The sequence below is a fragment of the Phasianus colchicus genome, chromosome Z (genome assembly GCF_987193195.1).
Source record: "Phasianus colchicus chromosome Z, bPhaCol1.hap1.1, whole genome shotgun sequence".
NCBI lineage: Eukaryota > Metazoa > Chordata > Aves > Galliformes > Phasianidae > Phasianus > Phasianus colchicus.
The window spans coordinates 57,664,491-57,689,103 of NC_143476.1; the positions used below are offsets into that span (position 1 = coordinate 57,664,491).

Here is a 24,613-nt window from a genome sequence, read left to right on the forward strand (position 1 = left end):
TTTCCAGATTAATTATCATCACTGCATTTAGGTTTTTCTATTTGGTCTAGATATTTGGAATTGGTTTTCAATTCACTGGTGTTTCCTGTACTACATAGAAGCCATCTACAAATGAAGAGGTACCGCTCATCATCTAACAAACCAAAACAAAGCTTTTAAATACTAAGCGTTTTTTTTTCCACATAATATAAATTAGTATATTTCAAAGACTCTGATAATTTCTTCTTGTGCTAAAAACAGAATCTAATCTTCACTTAGTCTCATATTCTAACTTTATAATCACAAATCACCAAGTTCCCACTCCATTGCCACAGACAGGTTTGCCAACCACTAGATCAAACTACCCAGGGCCTCATCCAACCTGGCTTTAGATACCTCCGGGGATGAGCACCCACAACCCCTCTGGGCAGCCTGTTCCAGCACCTCACCACTCTCTTAGTAAAAAAAAACTTCCCTGCCATCTAATCTAAATCTCCCCTCCTTTAGTACAAAACCATTCCCCCATGTCCTATCACTATCCATCCTTAAAAAGCTGATTTCTCTCATGTTTATTAACTCCCTGTACGTATTTGAAGGTCACAATGAGATCTCCCTGCAGCCTTCTCTCTTCCGGGCTGAACAAGCCAAGCTACTTCAGCCTGTCTTCACAGGAGAGGTGCTCCAGCCCGTGGATTCATATTCATGGCCCTCCTTTGGAACCTTTCCAAAATCTTTTCTGTAGGCTGCAGACTGGCATGTAGTACTGCAACTAAGGTCTCATGAGGCCAGAGTAGTGAGGGACAATCACCTCCTTTGTCCTGCTGGTCACCCCTCTTCTGATGAAACATTTATTCCAAGTTCAGATGACATTCAACTATTATTATAAAGTATAAAATTAGAAAGGAAAAAACGAAAAAATGCAGCTCAAATAAAGCACTTCAAAAACATTCTAAGTCAGTTAAATCAAATCTCTTCCATAAGTATGACTCATTTCTTTCCTTTTTTTATGGATTGCTTGAATTAGAAGGAGTTCAAACATGGCAAAATTCTGTTTTCCTTCAAAACTGAGGAACTTCTTTTCAATGAACTCTGTCTTACTAAAGACCTTTTGTACTGGTAGAAAAATTTAGGTTTCCCTGTATGCTGTGCACTGCATTCCCACGCAAGACATACAGATCTTGAGTAGGCAGCCAAGAACACTAGTATGACACACCTAATACCATTAATATTATTGGTTAATGACGAAAACTGCAATTACATTGAAAAAAACCCCAAAACTAATATATCCTGTGGCTGAGTCTATTTTGTCACCTGAAATCCACACTACACTGAGAAACTAGAGCTCAGAAACCAAATACTTTACTTTTTGGAATTTATCTATCTGTGGAGATTAATTTAAAATCACAAGTCAAAAGATACCCCTCGAGGAGCTGAAATAGATCATAGAAATCCACACTGGATTTACTGAGAATCATCCTGAACCTGTTCTTCATTTAGAATAAACTAATGGAACTGCACAGTCAAGTGCACTATGAGATTCAGAAAGTTTTTAGAAACTATATAATGGAGTCCGTATTGAACCTCCATAAAAACAACTGCATTGTAGGAGAGGATAAGCCTCAATTTGATTCTACTATAGGTGTGTCTGTAATTATCTACAGAAGTTTTTAACATCTTTTACTAAATCAAGAATCACTGATAGAAGAAGCAGGCAAGATTTTGGACAAATACGTAGGACTTTTCTCAAGTCTCTCAACTGATGTACTAAAAAAGAATTTTGTTCCCTATATGCCATGCCTTCTTACACGATTATCTAGATTATCAGAAATGCAGCAGGAAATGAAAGAGACGCAAAAGATCTTACATGGTCAAAACAAAAACAGTATTGCATATCTTAAGTTCATCCTGAACCTGAAGGTCCCAGACAAGATACTCCAGTATATCATGACAAATAGATGCTAAATAGTACTAATTTCTGCAGAATTCTGAACCCAGCAGTCATTTCACAGTCTGACACTCTAAACTTCATTACTATCTAAGCGATCTCTTAGGAAAGAGGTGCTGAAGTCACACGGATTTTCTGACATACGTACACTGAGACTGTAAACAAGAGGAGGTGCCACCCACATCCCCAAAAGCATTGCAGCATTCTGAGATGATTGGGCTTGTGTCGTAGCCAGTTCAAGGCAGAGATATTTTATCTCATCACCTAAAACAAACAAAATAGAAGTTAGGAAATAAATTATTTTAACTTTAAATTTATTTTCAACTTATACAATGAAGGTTATCGTTCTACTTGAGCCCTTGCAGATGAAACTCCATTTACAGAGCTGCTGCTTAGAGTTTTCAGCACATTCAGTGTAGAATGCTCCTCTCCCCATTCGCGCTTGGACAAATTCTGAGATGTCCTGCTGAAAGTTCCCTTCAGTTTTCTCAGTAAGAAAAACATGAGAATGAAAAGAAAATATAAACGACCCTTGCTAAAAAAAAAAAAAAAAAAGAAAAAAAGATTAATCTACAAAATAAATTAGTCCCTTTCCATCATGCTAAATGTAATTACATACCTGTTTATAGACATCCATGTACTGTACTATGTATGTTTATGTAACATGTCACAGAACAGAGGTTAGTCACTGTTAATACCCTTGGTGCTCGGCTGGAGCAGTTTGACACGTGGAAGACTTTACAGTGCACGGAGGTTGTAATAGTTATGAAATCCCTCTTATTAGTTTCTTCTTAGAGACCTCTTAGTGACTAGTACAGCCTGTTTGCTAGTAGAGTAACTAGTCGTAAATATATTCAAGAGATACTCTGAGCAATGCAATTGCTTCCATGTAGCTCATGATTGTTAAAGCACTACAAAATCAAAAATGTTATGTATCATACTGGCATTTATTCGTCAGATATTCTTGTCAGCATTTAAAATTTAAATAGGTACTTCGATACACAAATGTTCTTTGAAGTGGTCATAGAATCATAGAATGGCTTGGGTTGGAATGGACTGAAGGATCAAGCTCCAATCCTCCTGCCACAGGCAAGGCCACCAACTTTCCCATATTTAATACTAGACCAGACTGCCCAGGGCCCCATCCAACCTGGCCTTGAACACCTCCAGGGACGGGGCATCCACAACCTCTCTAGACAGCCTGTTCCAGCACCTCTCCACTCTCACAGTAAAGAACTTCCCTCTGACATCCAACCCAAATCTTCCTTCCTTCAACTTAAAATGATTTCCTGCCATTATCTACCCTTGTAAAGAGTTGACTCCCCTCCTATTTGTAGGCTCCCTTCAGGTACTGGAAGGCTGCAATGAGGATAGCCCACAGCCTTCTCTTCTCCAGGCAATGGTTATCCATATCACATATCTTTTACACAGTTCACTAGTCGTGCATGAGCAAAACAAATAATTCAAGATGCAGGGTCTTTAAAAGATCTTACATTAGACGTCACGTTACTTGCAGAGCTCTGAAAGGATAAAACTGTTAGAAGATACTTTGTAAGCTAATTCAAAACTGGCTCACTAGCTTGGAGTACTAAATCATAGATAATAATTTATTAATGATTATTGACAGGGCACTGTTAAATAACATATCCTACCTATGTCACATTATATAGTTTTTGCTCAACTACTGCAATAAATTTTCTATGATAGAAAAGCAGTCTGTTATCTGCAATACCTTTACAGTTAAATTTCACAGTAGAATTTCTGAAGCACTTAAGTTTTGTAAAAATGTTCATTAATAATAGTCATGTAAGAATCCAGGATAATTGAATATATAGTCTATTTTTTAGACAAATATTCATGACATAGCTATTCCAACATATTTAGGTTAGTTTTATGTTCCTAGATTGATTGCTAGGTCAACTGTACTGCATCATGCTTTTTAAAACAAGCTGAATAATGTTTATTAGTACACAAGAAGATCTATTTCTGTACAGATATATAATGTAAAAGAGCGTGCAGCTTCCACAAGAACACAGAGGAAGAATCAAGAGAAATTATATGTGAAAACAGACTATCATGTGGACTGAAGTTAATAAAAACACTGCCTCAAAACTGATGTACAATTTCCTTTGGAATTCCCCTCATTTACAAAAGTCAGAGTCCTAAGCAAAAAACAGGAATAAAAAAATTTCCCAAGAATTTAAAAAGTTTCAGCTATTCATAAGGTTGCACACAAATTTGCATTAGCATGCACTGCTAATTATTTCACTTATTCTTACAAAAGATTCTACTATCCATTGCAAGATTACAAAAGTTCCAGCCCAATTAACAGTAAAAGTATTTCATTTGTTGCCAAATCTTTTCTAGATCTAGCAAGTATTTGTTCCACACTGGACTTTTCAGTGATTTGTAGTGCTTTTGCAGGCAATTTGTATAGGTAAAATAAGCATCAGAGAAAAATAAGCAAAACTTTCTGTTTTCTGGGCTCTATTTAAATGCAACAGCTCTTGCTCAGCCTAGCTGTAAAAAACAATCTGCAAGGCCAGTAATGACAACTACATAAATCAAGAGAAACAAAACTCAACAGAATCAAGGGAATATGGAACTATGAACAGTAGGTGTTTTTTAAGGAAATGAGTGAAAGTCAGAGACATTTACGTCAACCAAAAATGACACCAGCAGATATCCTGAGAAAAGCTATCCAGTCCCATACGTCAGTGTTGTGATTTGATCTGGCAGGTAGCTAAATGTCACACAGCCATTTGCTCATTTTACCCCCAGCGGGATGGGGAAGAGAACTAGAAAAAATGTAGAACTTGTGGGCTGAGATAAAGACAGTTCAATAGGACAGAAAAGGAGGGGAAAATAAAAATAATGACAAAAGAATATACAGAACAAGTGATGCACAGTGCAATTGCTCACCACCTGCTAACTGACACCTAGCCAATCCCTGAAAAACAGCAGCCCTCCTCTGGCCAACTTCTCCAGTTTTATAGTTCTGCATAATACAACATTGTGGCATAGGTTGGTTTGGGCCAGCTGTCCTGGCTGTGTCACTTCACAGCTCTTTATGAAGCCCCAGGTCTTTGCTGACAGAGCAATCTGAGGAACTGAAAGTACTGTTCAGCAACAATGAAACCATCAGTGTATTGTCACCATTATTCTTATCCAGAATTCAGAACTCAGCACCAACACATCTTCTATTAAGAAGAAAATTATTCTTATTAAAATCAGGACATTCAGGATCAAAACTGCTCTTCGATATGAAGAAAAATGATTCCTAGAAACAAAGAATCCAGAGTCGTGATGGAAAGATGGGGTATGCTTTCCCCTGTTAGCCAGTGCCATTTAGTAGATACTATATTTCAGAGTAGCGATAGCTACTACAGTTCAAAATTGCAATAAATCTGCCTGCAGCTTCTAACATAGGCAACCGTACTGCATTCAGTGGGTACTGAACTAAGACAACTTTCAGTTTTTGATGGGTTCGTCTCACCAAATCCACTAGTGTCCTAACAGAACTTCCAAATTGCTCCAAAACTCTTAGTTCTGTTCTCTAACCTCTTCTTATATTACAACAACCTATGCCCAACACAACAATTGCAAACATATGCCTGCAAACATTAGAAAGTTGCCCTTGAGAGCACGGTAAACACTTCAATTTCTGAAGCACCTAATAGGTTCTGTAGTTTACAAAAACTGTGCTAGTAAAGAAACCTTATGGCAAATACAAATGACAACAAATAATGATAAAACTTACCAAAGTTTAACCTCATCAAAGGAGAAAGAACAGATGCCCAGTTTACAGGTGGATACTGATGACTTCCTCCAACTACAGCAATGGGTGCCAATGCTACTTTCACCAGCTGAGCTGGAACAGATTCAGGGCCTGGAACAGAATATTCAATCACAATTTTCAATCTGGATTCTATATGTTTGGTTAAATGCTTCAGAAGAAAAGTGCATGTACTATATCAACTCAAGCTGCACTGAAGACCAGTCTGTAGTGATGAACTAAAGAACATTATAAAATTACCTGCTGCTTTTGCATTGTTTTTTGTCCCCTGTATCTAAGAATTAGCTGTCACTTGTTTGTAATTAGTGGATCTATGTTTAACACTAATAACCTGGCAAAGGTTTTTCAGCTTCAGAGAAGCTTTCTGGTTCCTTTCCCTTGAATCAATGTATAAGTTAATTATATACATTCTCCATTTAGTAAGATTGAATTTTTGCTTTTTTTTTTTTTTAGTAGGCAAACAGCCAAGTTTTCTGATACTGTGCCGACGTCTCAATCCAAAGATTCACGACACAAAAAACTGCTAGACATGCTAACCTTTACTATGTACTGTGTTACTTAAACATGGCGAATTAACTCAGTTTCCTGAAAGCAAAGCAATCTATGCCTTCATTAAAAGCATATCTTGCTTAATTGGACAGATCTCTTTCATTAGCACTCCACACATAACAGCACACTTTCAATAGGTTCCTTTGCATTTTTCACACATAGATACTAATCCATTTAAATACCAGAATGTCACACAGATTCTTAACCTAGAGTCCTGATAGCAGGGGACAGAAGAAAGCTTGTCTGATGAAATACACCTGAGGATACATGCTAACATTTAAAGTGATCAGACTTTCACTCCTGCATCTTAGAGGCAGAGGGTAGGGGAAAGGTAGAAGCTTTAAAAATACAGAAAAATCCAGACAGAACTATATAATTCTGTTAAGTGTAATTAATTTTTTTTTGTTTTAAAGGAGGTTGCACATAGAAGTTTAGAGTGCAAATGTTAGAGAAGCATAGTGAAGCATTAGTGTAGCTCAAATCAGTGCTTAGAAAAGCTCTCTTGAATAAAAGCAGGTTATTAAGGTCGTATTTTAAAGCTGTAACATATTTCCTAGGCATTATACTTCTTACCTTTTTTTCCACTTTCAATGGCAAAGTCAATGGCTGCCCTGATAAAGCTGCTTTCAGGCAAGTAGCTAAAATCTGGAGGAACTGTGAAGACAAAAAAAAACACTTATATACTAAAATGTGTTAGCAGAAAGTAGAACTTCCAGCTTCCATGTAAATACAGACACCAGACAGAGCTATGTCTACGTCTACAGGTGATTCAATGCAATTAGACAAAAAGATTATTGATAGATCCATTGGCATCCCCACTATAAAGGCAAGTTAAACATAAGTCTTTGTGAAAAATGTCAGATCTGAAAAACAAATTCAATAACCAATTGAAATGCCAGGGCTAAGAATTTCCTTAAATGTAACAGCCGCTGCAAGTCAGGCCTTAGTAAGCTTTAAAGCTCCATTTGGAATTTAACAAAACAGAAACATTCCATGTCTATCTAAACTCGGGCACTTTGACATCGGATTATATAGAAGTAGAAAATCCAATCATGCAATGATATATTGACAGAATATGAACTTGTGTTAATTGTCACATTAAAAGGGCACCAATAGAATTTTCAGCTTCAGCTAAGTAGAAATCTCTACTACTAACTGACTCGAAGAATAAGCTTCTCGTTAGTTTTTAAGTGTTAGCTTTTTCTTTATGAAATGTTATGAAGTGCTAAAACAAAGTAGATTCAATCATCTCTCAAGGCATGGATTGAATAATGTAAAACTTATTTACAATTTATCCTCGATGCTTTTAAAGAATAAAGACAGAAGCAACATACAAGCTAGACCGGCATAACAGAAAACCTTACTTTGATACTGCAAGTAAAAACGGATTGCAGGATGGGCTGTGGAGAGCATCCCTTTCAGCACACTAATTCCATCATGTTTCAAGGTTTAGGTCTGGCACACAAGATCATAAAGTCTCTGACTTAAAAGCTGTCATGTCATATTAAGGCCTGCAGTGCCAAAGTCTGTAGCATTCTTTGTGGCTTTTGCTATCTTTTTAATTAGGTGCTACTGCTATATGCCATCTTTAAGCAGCAGTAATACAGCATCTCACCAGATGTCCTGCTTTGGGTAGAAGACAAACAGGACATATGAAGGTGTCCAAGAAGTCCTGCTGCATTTGTCTGAAGGCCAATCTGCCCCGAAAAACTGATTATCTGTTCAGACAATAAACAAATATTTAGACAGTCAAGCTGAACACAAACATTAAATCATTTCTTCAAACAGAACTGGTCTGTTTGGGCACAGTGTCAAGATACCCTAGTGCATTATCCAAAGCTTGAAAGATTGACTAGCTCCTTACCTGTGTAAGGGTTCTGATGACTTCATTGAGCTTACTTTGAAACTGGGAGGTCTGGATGCTTTCAGATTTTAGCTGCCAAAGGAATGGAAAAGAAAAAAAAAAGTGACTTTTAGAAGAAAAGGAACAATGCAACAGAGAATGAATACTGAGAAGACAGGTTATATTTGCACACATGCCTTTATGTGGGGGAGTGGAGGAAAAGAGGAGAAAACCTACACAACAGTAAACTTATTTCCAGTGATAATGAATATAAGCCATATGATGGGAAAAATGGATCAGATTCCATTCTACAAACAAATTCATCCCATTTGGTTCATACCCAGCATAACTGGGTATGCCCTGGTAGATGACCTGTATCCTGTATGGATGCAGGAGAGATCATTCTATCTTGTCTTCTCATCAAATTTCTAGGAGAGAGAAAAGTACTATCTATGTGTATGTTCTCACCTGTATGGTGCCTCCTTCAGAACCCACCAGTGCAACCAGCCCATTGACAGCAGCCAGACGCTGCATTGTTGGAGAACCCTGGAAATGTAGTTCATTGTCAATGAATCTTTGGGCTCACAGAGCACGACAGCTGAATTTGTAGCACAACAGATTTCCTTCCCTTAAGCAAAAGGGATTTTCTTTCAAATAAAAAGACCATGACTGTTACCACTTCCATTCTTTTAGGTCTTTTAGGTCAGATTCCAGCATGCTGAATGGTAATTCATGTTTCTCGCTGAATGAAGGGCTTTATGCAGAGACTTCCTTACCCACTTTCTCCATCTAAAATTGTGACACATTTTTCCCTGACAAATCACTTTCTTCTGGCACTGTATGTGTTCAACAAAATACGCCAGTGAATTTGAACTCTAAAACATTTTTTTTCTTTATTGAAACTCACCTTCAGCTCCCACCTTAAATTCTAGGTTTAGAGGTTGCTTTCATACAATTTTTTTAAATAATGGCAAGCACAACAAATGAATGCATCTCAATCTTCCCACTACACAGTTACAACAGCAGCGATGAGTGGGACGTTCAGCCACCCTGAACCTGTTCATCTACACATCATGAATACCGTCTGTTCAATCTAAAAATTGCACTGTAGTCAATGCATCCTTTGAGTATAGAGAAAGCAATTACCATATCATAAAAATGGGTTACTGGCAATTTATTACTTAGCAAAATAACTATTTAGGGGAGTAAATGTAAAACACCTGAGGCACTGTAATCTCCATTTTTCTAGTCTATTTTTGTTAGCAAAATTAGTAGCACCTAAATTCACCAGGTGTCTTAATTTAATCAATAACCTACATTTTATCTTTTGATATTGTTCCACATTAATAAAGATGCCCAGATCTCCAAGACTTCCTACCAGTAAGCATTTCCCAAAAAGCAAACAGCCAGAAGAGAAATAAGGTTTTTCTTTTTTAGTGAACCATCTAAAGACATATTTTTAATTCCAAGTATGACTCAAACAGCTTATTCAGATTGTTCCAAGTTTTCCTAAACTATTCCAGCAAAAACAATGAAAATTATGTCTCTATTCTTCTTTTAAGATCCTGCTCTTAAAAATCCTAGGATATGAATTCAAACTCGTTTACCTCTGCGATCACAACTTTTATCCAGGCTGGCATTAGTTTGTTACTCAAGTCTTCAGCTTTGCCATGGCCACAAACTGACAAACCGTGAACAATCGTACCGAGAGCTAAAGCAAAACCGGATGTCTATAAAGTGAGAAAGACACACACATTAAGAAACAAATCTCCCAAAGAAGTACTCTTTTCTGTATTTACGACTGCAAAGTTACTTAAACATTTATTATTTCTTTACAGAAGACATACACTTATAGAAGTCCTTTATCTAGAACACCAGATACTTCTGAATTTTAAGTATTTTCTCCTGTCAAATGACACAAGATTTCTTCTTCTTTGGTACATGGTCTGCTCTGAAGCCTTTATTCTGGAACAGACTTTCTTATACAAAGATTGAAAGAATTACAAAGGCCTTGACTCCTTATTTTTAAAGTGAATTTTCAAAACAACTGACCAGTCTAGTAGTGAACTTTGATGCTACTGAAAAAACAGTAGCCTGGATTAAGTTGTGGCTCTGGTTATGATGATCTATCTGATTTAGAGAAGACAAAATTCAGAAGGGCACAGCAGATGTGTTTTCTTAATAAAAATGAGACAGGAATTGATAAAAAAATGGCAACTAAAGACATCAAGATCTCAAAAGTACCAACTTTCCTTTTACATGTAATAAAATATATACAGTCTCTATTATTTAGGGCTCTGGTAATTGCTACCAGAAGGGCAGATAATGCATCAGTGGACAAAATCATAAGGTAATTGTATGGTATGCAGAATGTAGTAAATGTTCATTAATGATCAAAGTAGGTTAATGCAATTTTCTTCAGATGGCAGTCTGGATATAGCAGGATGAGGTATTAAATGGGTAAGAGACAAAGAGAACTATAAAAACCCCAAACTCTGAGTTGTCACCTGCAGATTTTTTTCCACTAAGGTCCGCAGCTTGTTCATGGCTTCTTCAGCCTCTGCTGCTTCTATGATTCCTACACTGAAAGCAGAGACACAGGAACAGGCAACAGAATAGGCAAGTACCTGAAAATAATAAATAAATTCTGTTATGCAGCACTATTAAATTTCAATGCAAACAGAAGAAGGCAACATTTTTCATAGCTTGCAGTGCTGCTTCACTGTCAGAGAGCAACAGTATGTCTTATTTACAAGATATGTCAAATAATCCCACAAAATAAAAACAGAAGAAAACAAACACGCAAACAAAAACAACAAATACAGAAAAACCAAGCAGAAAAGGAGGCTATCTATAAAACTTCAGGCAGGATTTATACTACCTAGTAACTAAACACTAAGACCATGTGATGAATTCTTCTCTGATAGTTCAAATAGAAAGCAGTGTTTGCTGCTGCTGCTGTTCCAATCTTCATTAGTATTGCATTCCTCAGTCACACCTGCTTTTACACAGTACTTGTACATAATGTTTCTCTGGGGAAAATGCTATGTTTTACAATATAGACTAAGTGTTTTAAGAAACAAATTTTATAAATCTGTCTACTGTTGTCTTTGTAGATCACCTCTGGGCAAGAGATGATAGCAGTGCCAAAGGCACTGTGCCTTGGGCACTAGTGCCCAGTGCCCCCGTCCCAAAAGATGCTCAAGCCCAGGTTGGATAGGGCCCTGGGGAGCCTGGTCTAGAATTAAATGGGGAGGTTAGTGGCCCTGCATGTGGCAGTGGCAGTTGGGGATTCATGATCCTTGAGGTCCCTTCCATCACTGGCAGTTAAGCACAATCCCTTACACACTCTGCAATAGCTCTCTTCATTCTCCAGTGTCGGGAACTGAGAAAACTTACTCTAGGCTTTGATGCTTTTCTTTCTGTAAGATGGTATCACTTTTCATCTGGTGACTCCACAAATAGGAAAAAAGAATGGTGGTTTCACTGTCTCATCAGAACCATGAATAGTACTTGCAACAGGATTTATACAATGTCACTATAGCACATACGTGACAAGAAGATTATCTCTTAAGAAATGGAGTCTAAGGAGAGATGTCTTTTGTAAACCATGGAGGAATGGAGTAGCATGACAAAAAATGTCATGCCATTTTCAATTTATACTTTCAGATGTTTATTCCTTCTAAGAAAGATTTTTAATCTACACCATTAAACAAGTATAACTAAGTTTAGAAGTACTTCTGTTTTTTATAGGGCCAACTTCTGATCTTCATAAATATAGTTATTTTCCTACACACAAGTATCCAACCACTATTTATGTCAGAATCCACAGCACATTATGATCCCATACATGATGGAAGCAGGCCTGCAAGGCCGGAAGAATATACAATCTCCCTCACAAAATATATGACATTAGCCTCATGTTTCACAAGTGACACTATTTTTCTGTTCTTTAGCCTTAGATATGAAAAGTAAAGAAATGAAGTCTGATCTTTCATTGAGGCTGCTGTGCCAATTTTCACCCTGCTTTGCACCAATGCTATGCAATAGAACATTATAGGGATTAAAGAACTCCTACCTGCTAGGGAGTTAGCAACAATCTGACTTCAAAAAGCAATGCTCAGATTGAACCCCTTACTGCATGTGGCCAGAGCTACCTCTTAAGAACAGGATCATACGCCAGCCATTTCTAGCCTCTAAAGCTTTCATAAATAGTAGTACTCAGCCAACAGCACTGATGAAATTTAACTTGTGTAATTACCTATGCAATATCTTACAGATTTTTAAATGATAAAGGTAATTTTTGTATCATCTAAAGTTAACTCATGATGTTAAACAACTGCTGCATTTCATCTCAGAAGTTGCTCATTGAACTAAGTTTAAGTTCAGTAAAATGCTTCATGACTCTCAGGAGAAAGAAGCTATTTCCTATCTCCAACTCTGCTAACTCCCTTGATAAAACAGAAGATTATGCAACTCTGCTGTTCAAATGCTGTGAGCTTGGAAATGAAGATACAGAGTTGTGTTTTGTGTGTGTGCAAAAACCTATTTATCCTGATTCTTGTTTACTCTTGTAAACTTCTCCAGTTTCAAGAGCTTTCTTTCTCAAGCTTTACCTCAGCAAGATAATAGGCTCACTCATACACGGGTCATGTAAAAACTTAGCAGAAATATATCTCGGCAAATGATACTGAAACATACACTCAAATTTAGCACCACTCCGTTTTTTAAGTTTTCAAAACTTATAAAGAGAACAGCTCACAAATTAAAAAGGGAACAGCAAACATATCCATAGCAATAACAACAGCTTTCGAAGCAGGAAGCAGAAGGCATACTGAAGAAGGAAATATTAAAGCTCTCTGAGAATAACTTGCTGTTTGCTTTCTAGTAGAAGAGATGAGTAGCACTTAAGAGAACAATGTCTTTAACCATTTCAGTCAATTTCCTAGTGTTTGTGCTGCATTATGGGTTATTCTAAAATTGTTTTCCTAAATAGATATAAAACCAGGCTGATATTGTAAAAGAAATATACCAGTACTACCGGTAAAAAGCTTCAGTAGAAAGCTACGTTATTAAAGGTGGCAAAGAAAGAAAAATGAAAATTTGAAATCTGTGATAAAACAAGTCATACCTCCTGGACCCATCTACTTTGATCCTCACTGCTGTCCAGGTATGCGCACAGTTTTCTCAGTGAAGCAGAAACGTGTACTCGTGAATCTGTTTGGCTACTGTGACTCAGAAATGAAAGAGCAAGTCCCACTCCCAAAACACATCCAGTGCTTAAAAAGAAGAATTAAAAAAAAGAATATTAGCTATGTCTTGGCTGCTCTGAGCTTTTTTACTCTTTTTTCATCCCAAAATTATACTTGAGTGCATCTCTCTTTCACTTAGCCATCTTCCTCGTGATTTATAAATAAATAAATAAATATATATATATATACATATGTATACATGTATGTATATACATAAATACATGTATATATATCATATATATAGTATCTCTGATTTCCCAACTTGTTCCAGATGTTTCACTGCCAGCATATTAGACATATTGCCCTGCTGTTATGACACATCTTTGAATCCACTGTTACTTTTCTTAATACCATAATCTGGCATTGTACAGAGTAATACTGTCTATTATGTTGCAGAATGAAAGACTTCACAGATGAATTCTGAAACAAAACAAATGGTTAGTATTTCAGGATGAAGGAAGACTGACATTTTTAAATCCTGTTACTAAGATGAGTTTAACAGGTTTCTAAATGTGGAATAAGAAAATTTAATGACAACTAATTGAAAATACCTCATATCCAAATCAAGCAAAAAAAAAACTCCATAAAAATCAAAGACTCTGCACAGTAATTTTAAAGAAGACCACTATATATTTTCAAGTTTCTTAATAATCTGCTATTTACTACACCCTTACTCAACAAGTATGTACCAACATTCATCATTTGCTCAATATTTCTCCAATATCTATTCTTGCAAATGCAAGACAGTCCTGCACATCTTGCAGAATTCACCCTATTTACAAGAAATCGGAAGGCAAGCCAGAAAACACCACTGCTTCCTGTTACTCTGAAAATAAAACTCTTCAAAAGTAGAGCTTCAAAAGTAGAGTTCTTCAACACACTGTGTTTTTCTTTGTTTATAGAGGGAAAAAAAAGAAAAACTGTTCAATACAGGGACTGTACGAACTGTCATGTTTGTTACACATATGCTATACTGCTACAATTTAAAGCCTACCTTTAATTTTTGCCCCCTCCTCACTATACAGAGGTTGACATGAGAAAGTTTATTCAGTATGATCCAAGTGAAAAATGGGAGAAGTTAGCAGTCATGAATGCAACACAGTGTCTTTTCAAGGTAACATGCCCTTCTGAAGATTTTAAGCATTAATCAACAGCTTTAAATGATTAGATCCCAGTTCAAGGACTTTCTTACTGCCTCCCAAGGAAGATGACTCTTCCTGGCAACCTTCTTGGAAGCCTGATGTGGCTATGATGCCTTGTAAAAACATGCCTGGATCAACGTGTGGCAAAGCTTCACAACCACTTCATAGAATCACAGAACTGGCTGGACTGGAAGAGAACTTAAAGATCACTGAGCTCCACTCCCCTGCCCCCCACCAGCTCAGGCAGCTCAGGGCCCCATCCAACCTGCCCTTGAACAACTCCAGGGACGGGGCATCTACAGCTCCTCTAGGCAGCCTGTGCTAGTGCCTCACCACTCTCTGTATAAAGAATTTCTTTATAACGTCTAACGTAAATCTTCACTCATTTAGTTAAAAATTATTTCTCCTTGTCCTATCACTATTAGATCACGTCAAAAGTCAGTCTCCCTCCTGTTTAAAACCCTGCTTTTAGTACTGAAAGGCTGCAAAGAGGTTGGTCTCCCTAAAGCCTTCACTTCTCCATACTGAGCAAGTCCTGTTCCCTCATCCCCTGCTTGTAGGAGAAGATCACCTTCATGGCTTCCTCTAAACCCATTCAAACTGCTCCACACCTCTCTTGTTCTACGAGTCACACAGTGGCTGCCATACTCCAGGCAGGGCCTCATGAGGGCAGAGCAAAGGAGCACAATCACCTCTGTCGGCCATCCCTCTTTTGGTGCAGCTGAGGAGACAGTTGGCCTTACAGGCTGCAAGCATACTCTGCTGGCTTATGTCCAGCTTTTCATCCACTGGAACTTTCAAGTCCTCTGCAGAGCTGCTCTCGATGAGTTTTTCTCTCAGTCTGTAACACAACTGAGATCGCCCCAAATTAGGAGCAGCATCTTGTATTGACCTTTTTGAACCTGATTAGGTTCTCATTAGCCCATTTTTCAAGCCTGCCCAGATCTCTCCGGATGGCATCCCTTCCTTCTATTGTACTAACTGTGCCATCCAGCTTGGTGTTTTCAAACTTGCTCAGGGTACCATCAATCCAACTCTCTGGGCTGCTGATAAAGGTGGTGCAGAGCATAGATTACAGAATGGACCCTTGGAGAATGTCACTCGTGACTGGTCTGGATATAGAGCTGCTGACTGCAGTCCTCCAGTTGCAACATTTAACCTATTTCTTACCCATCAAATAATCCACCACTGAAATCCATCTCTCTCCAATTTAGAGATAAAGATGTTGTGTGGGACTGTGTTAAAAGACACCCTAGATGGCCAGGTAGATGATGCACCACATTAACATATGCTTAGCCACTTGAAACCATTTGAAATACTTTTGCCCTTTTAAAAGATTATGAATTTCACTTATTTTCTTGGCTGCAGTTGAAGACAGATTACTGATTTAGGAGCATTACTCTCACAGTGACCTTTTTTGAACAAGAAACTATTTAGAGTATTGTATATATCTTAGATTCAAACAGGTTCTTACAGAACTTAAGTGGACTCTTGCCATGCTATTGCATTGGTTCAGGGAAAAAAAAAATCCTTTTACTTATTATTTATTAAAAACAGCACTTATTTACGATGAAAATTATCTTAATCGGGCAAAGAAATAATATATGTAAACAACATTCCTATCAAGACTTGACATGATCAGTGAAGGGTGGTTGTGTATCTCCAGCTTGCATACTGTGCTCATTAATAAACCTCTTTATTAGCTATACACACAAGACAGGAGAAAAAATGTTAAAGCCTCTTTCTCAATGTCCTTCAATATGTGAGATGTTTCAACACTCCAGAGAAGCATGTTCTTGGACAGAAAAACACATTTTCTTATAGAGTCAGGAGGTATACCACATTAAGGTTTGCCTTCCACCACACAGCAGCACAAGTCTCTGTGAGACTTAGAGGCAGAAACCTTGTCTACATCATGGCAGGATGATGAACTGCCCGTGGGTGTCTGTCATCTCTCCTGGAACACTAATGAACCTAACTGACTGTGAAGCAGCTATAGGAGAGAAAACGATTAGTGCTAGCATTCAGGAAAAAAAAGAGCCCTGTCCCTCCCTGATTTCTACAGCAGAAGAAATTCTCAGACAACTTAGTATGTATTTAAAAAAACTAAAATAAAACAGTATCACCAGTTGAGAACATTTGAAACATTCACATAAGGTTGACCTAAGGCATACGACCCACAATCAGTTGTGCCTATCATCCTGCTGTAAAGACCCTTGCTATAGTAATGCCATTTTTGGACAACAAGTCTGCCACATTTACAGCTCTACACATGCTGTGCAGTGGGAGAGTGAGAGGCAGTGGCATGATCTGAAACGAGAGGTTCAGACTGGAGTCATAGAGAAGCTTTTTCCTCACCAGGATGGCCCAGCCATGGAACTGTGGTCCAAGCAGGTCAGACCTGCTCCAGACTGTGAATTTCAAACCCTGAAAGTCTTCAGTAATGCAGTCCAGCCTGACAGCTGAGTCTGTTTTGGGAATGTGATGTGGACTTCCCAAGGTCCTTGCCAACCTGCGTAAGCTCACGATGCTATGAAAGTACACAAAAAAAGCAGTCTCCTTATCTTATCTCTATGCTCTTCTCCACAAAATTTAGGAATAGGAGTTTGAATGAAAAAAAATGGAGTCCAAAATAAAACAAAATATAATCAGTAATGTAATAAACTCACTTGTATTCCAGACTGGAGTCAAAACAACAGTCTTCTAGTGCATCTAGGGACTTCATTAGAACTAAGTTCATCTGTTGACCAGGTAACTCACTGCAAAACAGAAGAAGACAGAAAACAAAATAGAAAAATGGTTCTATTCTTCAAATCATACAGGACATTAACCTTCTGCTAAGATGGAATATGTCACTAAATAAAATTATTTTGTGCTGTAATGGGTTCTCACACTGGCTGTAAGCAATGACTGTAAAACTGGCCATTTGTGTTACTTTCAGGTAAATTTATTAATATAATTATGCAAATAATACAAATATATTTAGTCCTAAGTTAGTGCCCGTTATTGGTACATAACTCGGAAAGAAAGCAAGCATCAAGAGTTTATGAAGTGAAAGAAGGCAATTTTATACAGTGAAAGAAGGCAAATAATAGAGAAAATGTGAAGTCAGCTAGACTGGTAGCTACTTGTCAAAGAATTTCATGTATATTTATATTTTAAGGTATTAGCTCTGGAAATCTGTCTCTCTCTACCCATTTGCCTAAAATACTGATAAAACAAAGAAAGCAATTATAATAAAAGACATTTTATAAGAAATGTTGCAAAACACTTCATGAATATTTGCCAATGAGTTGTAATTACTTTATTCCCTAGAACATAGAAGCTGCAGGCAGGAAAAAGTAGAAAGTCATTTCCATGCCCACATTACACACAGTAATCCTTACCTGACCTTTTCTTCACACAAACGTGAGATAAACATCCCCAAAGCAAGACCCATGTGGATTTGAACAGCTTGAGACTCATCAGCATTTGGTTTCCCAGGTAACCTGGTGGTCAGCATATTCAGGACTTCCTCAACCTTCTCCTTGCATGATACAACGATAACTGGCACCAGAAGAGATAAAGCAGTGGCTGCACAGGAACGAGCTATGGCACTAGCAGTATTTTCACCAGAATAGGATTTCTAGAAAAAGATTTTCAAAAGATTTACTTTTTATTTCCTTTTCAGGTAGTAACATTCAGTACTTCTGGAATTTAAAATAAACATCCATTCAGTATATTTAAAAAAAAATCATTTATTTTTTTAAGCAGATTTTAGAAGTGGATTTTAGAAGTGGATTTTAGAAATATGAGACACTTCAAATGCCCATTTCAAAAATAACAGTATATATTAAAACAATATTGTTCCCAAAAGCAGGAGTTATAAAAACTGCTTAATGCCAAACAAGTACTTGAATCTCCTCACATTCAGTCACGCTAATGTTTAACACTGCATTTGGTTTGGTGATGTATCCCTTAGCAGCGATGATAGGGGTCATATGCCAGAGCTGCTTTCAAAACGTCCTTCATTTATGCAGCATTATCTTCTCATATGACTTTTATTACTTTGTTAATAAAGACAAAAACTCAAGGAAAACCCAAATATAAGATGACACACTGAAAAGAAAAGAAAAGAAAAGTGTTGTTTGACTTGCCTACATTACATCTATATTTCCCATATTACAACACCAGTGGGACCTTGTCAAACTTGAAAGATAGGCCTGTGTGAACCTATGAGGCTCAACATAGCAAAGCGCAAGATTTTACACTTGGGTCAGAGTAATACCAGGTATATATACAGACTGGGAGAAAAACTCCCTCAGAATAGACCTGCAGAGAAGAACCTGGGAGTCCTGATGGATGAAAAACTGAACATGAACCAGCAGTGTGCTCTTGCAGCTCTGAAAGCAAATGGTGTCCTGGGCTTCATCTGAAGAGAGGTGACCAGCAGGGACAGGGAGGTGATTGCTCCTCTCAACTATACCCTTGTGAGGACCCATCTGGAGTACTACCTCCAGGTCTGGGACCCCCCACACAGGAAAGATGTGAGCTTGGAGAGGGTCCAGAGGAGGGCCACAAAGATGATCAGGGCACTGTAGCACCTCCCCTGTGAAGATAGGCTGAGGGAGCTGGGCTTGTTCAGCCTAGAGAAAAGAAGCTGCAAGGAAACCTCACTGCAGCCTTTCAGTATTTAAAACGGGATTACAAAAAGGAGGGGAATCAACTTTTCACATAGGTAGACATAGTGCTATAACAAGGGAGAATGGTTTTAAGCTCAAGGAGGGAAGGTTTAGACTGGGTGTCTGGGGGAAGTTCTTTACTATGAGGGTGGTGATGTGATGGAACACACTGCCCAGAGAGGTTGTAGATGCCCCATCCCTGGAGGTGTTCAAGGCCAGGTTGGATGGGGCCCTGGGCAGCCTGATCTAGTATTAGATAAGGAGGTTGGTGGCCCTGCCTGTGGCAGGGGGGTTGAAACTTGATGATTCTCGGCGTCTCCCAAGCCATTCCATGATTCTAACTACTACAGGGAAACAGAATCTGAAAACTCCAGACAAAGAATTCTGTGTACAAAATACACATATATGCTCTTGCTTTTCATGCCACAGCACATACCTGGTAGAACCATGGGAAGACTTGTCCTTTAGGGCGATAACGGCTATTCACGATACTAAAGAGAGTCTCTATAACCATATAAATCCATTGCTGCATAGGAAGAAAATCTGGTACAGTCTGCAAAAATCAAACCCAAACATTCATTGTTATTTTTTCTTAAATTGGATTCTGAACAGAAGCTCAGCAGCTGATGTTCCAGCTATGATCCATGCATAATGAAATTTTGTTACCCTTATGCATACCATGTTTTGTTTGGCAACACTGACCATTCAGACACCACTTCTGAACAGATTATTCAGTTAAAGCAAACAGCTGCCACAGAGCCACACAACAGCATCAGGAAAAAAAAACAACAACAAAACACATTCACAAATCTGACCTCTGACAGCTTGTCTGCAAGTTACAGTCTTCATGAACTCTTTCAGACTAAGATATAATTTTAATGTAGCCAGAAAAACTCAGTGAAGTAACTGCAGTGTGGTTATAAAGTATGAGAGCCTACAAGAATGGTTAGGCTAACTATTTTAGTCTTATTGAAATCTGACAGGAAAACCTGAATTCTAACGAAGTAACTATTACATACAAGGTGTCAAAGGACATCTGAAAAACAAGACTATTTCTCCCCACGTGTTCTTTTAAAGGGTTGGCCAGTAACAGAGGATATTAGAAAATAAACCTTACACAGCCCTTCACATAACAAAACAATCAGCAACTTCAATTTGCACTGTCACAAAAGCTATAACTTATCCATATCATAAGTAATATATAGTTCAACTACTTTACCTAAAGATGGCACCTTGAAGTGTAATCCATTTTTCTGCTAATAGACTGTGGGTCCCTATTACATGTGGTTCAAAAGCTGTTCCACTCTGGGTAGAAATCAAATAACTTTGGGGAAAACTATGGCAAAACGGTGCATTTTTCTCATGTGTAAGGAGTAGCATGTTAACTAGTCATAGCAGTAGGAACAAAATAAAGATGAATGGCTACCTAAGTACCCAAGCTATGTAAAAAATGTCTCAGATTCTGAGCCAGAAGGAATCAGTCATGTAGCATTTCAGCATGGGAATGAGTTATGTACATACTTTTACAAAATGAGGGAAAAGCTCAACCTCACCCTCTCAGTCATATTTTACATTTCCACACAAGTCATTTAACTTTCTTTGTGACCAACTGTTCATATGATCGTATGTATTTTGTGACAGTGTAATAATCTTCACCATTAGCCAAGCCAAAAGTTTCATTCAAAATGTTCTTCAAAGACAGCAGGCAAAAAAGACCAAACAAGTTAGGACATAAGAAAATGAACTTTTCAGGTCACCAGAAAACAATAAACTAGTTAAATTAATCAAAAGTGCATTATCTTCTTTCCATGCAACCTTTATGTACCATCTTTAACTGATCTGGATCTGCAAAATATGTTTTATTAGTAAGTGCATTTAATCCAACCTACAGTATATACCTGTTGATGTGAGTTTGATTTTGACTAAGTTGATTTATAGACCTCTCTTATCCGCACATACAAAATTTGGATCATCAAGTTATTGTAACACTATGAGATGCTGTACTGACACAAAAATAGTGTGTCTACTATGCCACCCTAAAACATTCTGCTGTATCTGATTAAGAGGTAAGAAAAGAGACTAGTTGGGCTTCAGTGTTCACTACACCTTCATCTCATATGACAAAGCTAGTGTATGTTTCTTTTCAGAAACTGCCTGCTTGCTTTAACTGAAATCACCAAGCTGCTCTCATACAGATCACACAACAATTACAAGATAACAGTATCACTGAATAGTGTGAAATCTGAATTTCAGTACATTAAGTACTTCATATTCACTGAATCCTCAAACATACCTGGTCATATTGCTTCACTACATTCCACTAAAAAAATATATTTCCCAGACTGACTTACCTCAGGCATGCCTTCAGTGTCTGAGGAAAGGCTACTTTCGTATTTGGCTACAGCAACTGCAAGACCAGTCAAGGCTAAAATAGAATTTCCTTTCACCACTGGGCTTTCCCTAGACACAAAAAAGGCAAAGATCAGTCAAGAGGCATAACAGATATGCAGGCAACCAAACAAGCATCTCAATAAAGGAAAGTTAAGTTACAAGGTGTCCAGGACGGAAGGGCTTTGCACCAAGCAACTTCACTGGGCTCTTTTCTAGCTCAACACATGTGTAACATATTTCATCTTAACATATAATATGTATATACAGCTGTCTGCTACAAGGGCCATCTTGCAGATCAATTGCACTCATGGGAACACATTCATCATAGCTAGTGCCATCTCTAGATAGGATGACACAAAAAGCTCTTCAAATAGAAACTGTTAGACAGACAGATGCCACAACAGCATCTCTTTAAGGAGAGTTAGTAGAGCACCTACCACTGAAATCTTAGCTTAAAAAAAGTTTTGAATGACTTTCCAATGTTATGAAACATTCATATCATGGACAATATGAACCTCTAGTTCAGTGCAAATCCTTACTTTTACAATTAAAGAACTCAGGAAAAAATATCTGCCACTTGAGAATATGATAAAGAAAGTAACTATATTCAGTTTCATGAAAAGAAAGATAGCCATTTTTCATCATTTTCAGAAAAAACTCATGCCACAGTATAATTCTGCTAGAACCATCTTTGGTGTTTTACAATAATAGTAAATAATCAATACAACTACAGGAGACCACTGAGACCCTTACACTAGAACAATATAAATTGTTATATATTCTCCATTAATCTTGCATTTACAAAAACTTCCTCAACTCTTGCTATAGACATAAACCTACTCCACAAATTTAAGCACTTGTTCCTGATCTAAATATTTCATTTTCTAAATGAAAATATACTCTGGATTTCTACATTTTCTCTCCTATAAAAGACATCTTACTGGAACGTCACTGACCTTTTTCACACATTGAAAGTATTTCCTTACAGACAAGAGATAACAATAAATATTTATAATTAAGTACTCAGATAAGAGATATGTATAATACCTGTAAAATAATTACAATGAAGTGTTTAGTTAAGTTTGTTGTCAACTCCCTAAATCTCTTGTCTTAAACAATTTCCTCATTTATATTACAGAGCCTTTTTTGTTGCTATCAAATACTAAGAGACTATATTTCATGATGTACATAAGAGTAATTGCTAAATCTATACTCTCATAAAAGCCAAATGCTTTAAATTTAATGAAAGTAGAAATCATCATACTAACAGTGGGACGCAGGAGAGGGCTTACTCTTCACTGAAAATACAGAACCAATTCAGTTAAGTATTTTCTTAAAATAAAATCAGTAAACACAAGAAGTCCTAGAGACGTGACCTATGCACCGGAAATCTTTCCACTGTTACCTAAAGAAAATGCTACACACTTCCAAAACTGGAAATGCAATACAGAATATTATATATTCGATGTTTACTATTTTATTCCTCGTTCCAATACCTTAACATATGTATTTATTGAGTAGATTAAATATCAAACATATCTCTCAACCTTAAGTGACTCCTTTCAAGATGAGCTGACAGGCAAGGAAACTGCCAGCTGGGAATATCAGAACAATGTGAAGTTAAAAAAAGAAAAAAAAGTTCAAGTCTTGATTCAGACATCCTGAACCTTCAGCTCACAGTATTATTCCAAACCTAGTCTTTTCTACATTTACAGGACTACTAACGCTGAAATGGTCTGTGAGATTTCATGGCAATTCTTCAGCTGATTATGTTTTTATGATTTAAGATTTTTTAAGCACTTGCTCTTCTGAGGAATGATTGTTTCTAACACTTTTTCTCAACCTGCTCTAAGTGGCCAGTTTCCAGTTAACCTCAGGCAAGCAGAAGGAGATAGCTATCAATGGAGAGTGATAGGAGCAAGTCAAGCCTGCCTATGAAGAAATGTTAAGATATTCATTGCTTTCAAGCCATGTGTCAATTCTAATAGCAAATTAACAAGCTTGTCACAATCTGAAAACACATAATTACTTGTCTTCGGGCACAGAAAAGATAGCCAGAAGTGGCATAGCTTTGAAGAGCCAGCACTCCACTACAGACCAGCCAACTTTTAGGTACATTAAGGAACTGGAGGCAGAGTTGCTATTTAGAAAATAAGTGACTAATAGCACATATGTAGTACATAAGCTTTACCCAAAGCATTAGGCATCAGCTTTTCTAGTAGATGTAGTCAGTGACAAAATGCTCAAAGAACAATGTGGGGAAGAGCTTTGTTGTTGAGCACCAGTCACATGAAAACATGTAACTGGCAGAGAGACAATTGCAGGAACTATTTTACATCGTCTACCAGAAAAAAAAACCCTCATTCTCATCTCTAGTAAATAAATAATTCTTACTTCGAAGCACCTTTGATGGCGTCTGTCAACATATCTCTAACCCTGCAAGAGAAACAAAAAATATAACCACTGTTACACTACAGTATGAATTGAGTTGATTTATGTCTTACATGTGTCCATTTTTCACATTCTTCAGAAAACTCAGTGCAAAACAATCTGGTATTAAAACTGTATTAGTGCTTACCTACAACCCCATGTTCCTTCATGCTCATGTAGACCACATTTCCTTTTTTTTCAAAAGGCAGGTTTATACAGTAGCAATAAATATGTTCTATCTCCTGTCACAAAGACACTTCCAAATCACTGCACTATAATTTAGCATAATAAAATAAGTATGTTTTACAACAAACAACTGTAACAATCTACACAATACTTACTATTTTTCTGAAAATAACGATGGACAGTTATGCTGTTAGGGAGTGTAGTAATCTGGATCTACTTAAACAAAAGCAGTAGGAATAGTTTCTTGCACATGACTAATTATTTTATAACAACCAACTCTTCTGCATTTGCTTAGTTTTGCATTCATGTTAAGACAGAAGCTGAGATGGAGTGAACCTTCTATCTTGTCAGGTTTGCGTGAAGAAAGATCTTGTGTACCACAACGTACATCAATCCATAAATCCTGGCCATGGCTGTCATTTTAGACAAAATATATATC

At 37.4% G+C, this 24,613-nt stretch overlaps 1 protein-coding gene across 3 annotated transcripts in view; it reads right to left on the bottom strand.

The window, feature by feature from the left end:
- The window catches only part of FOCAD (focadhesin), a 100,852-nt gene that overhangs the window by 7,646 nt on the left and 68,593 nt on the right, over positions 1–24,613 (bottom strand). For all 3 annotated transcript variants that reach the window (XM_031610002.2, XM_031610001.2, XM_090132672.1), the window contains 14 exons: positions 23,953–23,994; positions 21,519–21,627; positions 19,604–19,720; positions 17,893–18,131; positions 17,176–17,265; positions 13,244–13,391; positions 10,620–10,739; positions 9,720–9,842; positions 8,581–8,658; positions 8,134–8,205; positions 7,885–7,987; positions 6,843–6,923; positions 5,685–5,813; positions 2,073–2,188 (listed from right to left, as the gene is read on the bottom strand). In XM_031610002.2, the coding sequence (XP_031465862.2) occupies positions 2,073–2,188; positions 5,685–5,813; positions 6,843–6,923; positions 7,885–7,987; positions 8,134–8,205; positions 8,581–8,658; positions 9,720–9,842; positions 10,620–10,739; positions 13,244–13,391; positions 17,176–17,265; positions 17,893–18,131; positions 19,604–19,720; positions 21,519–21,627; positions 23,953–23,994 (1,567 nt within the window). The remainder of the gene's footprint in view (positions 1–2,072; positions 2,189–5,684; positions 5,814–6,842; positions 6,924–7,884; positions 7,988–8,133; positions 8,206–8,580; positions 8,659–9,719; positions 9,843–10,619; positions 10,740–13,243; positions 13,392–17,175; positions 17,266–17,892; positions 18,132–19,603; positions 19,721–21,518; positions 21,628–23,952; positions 23,995–24,613) is intronic.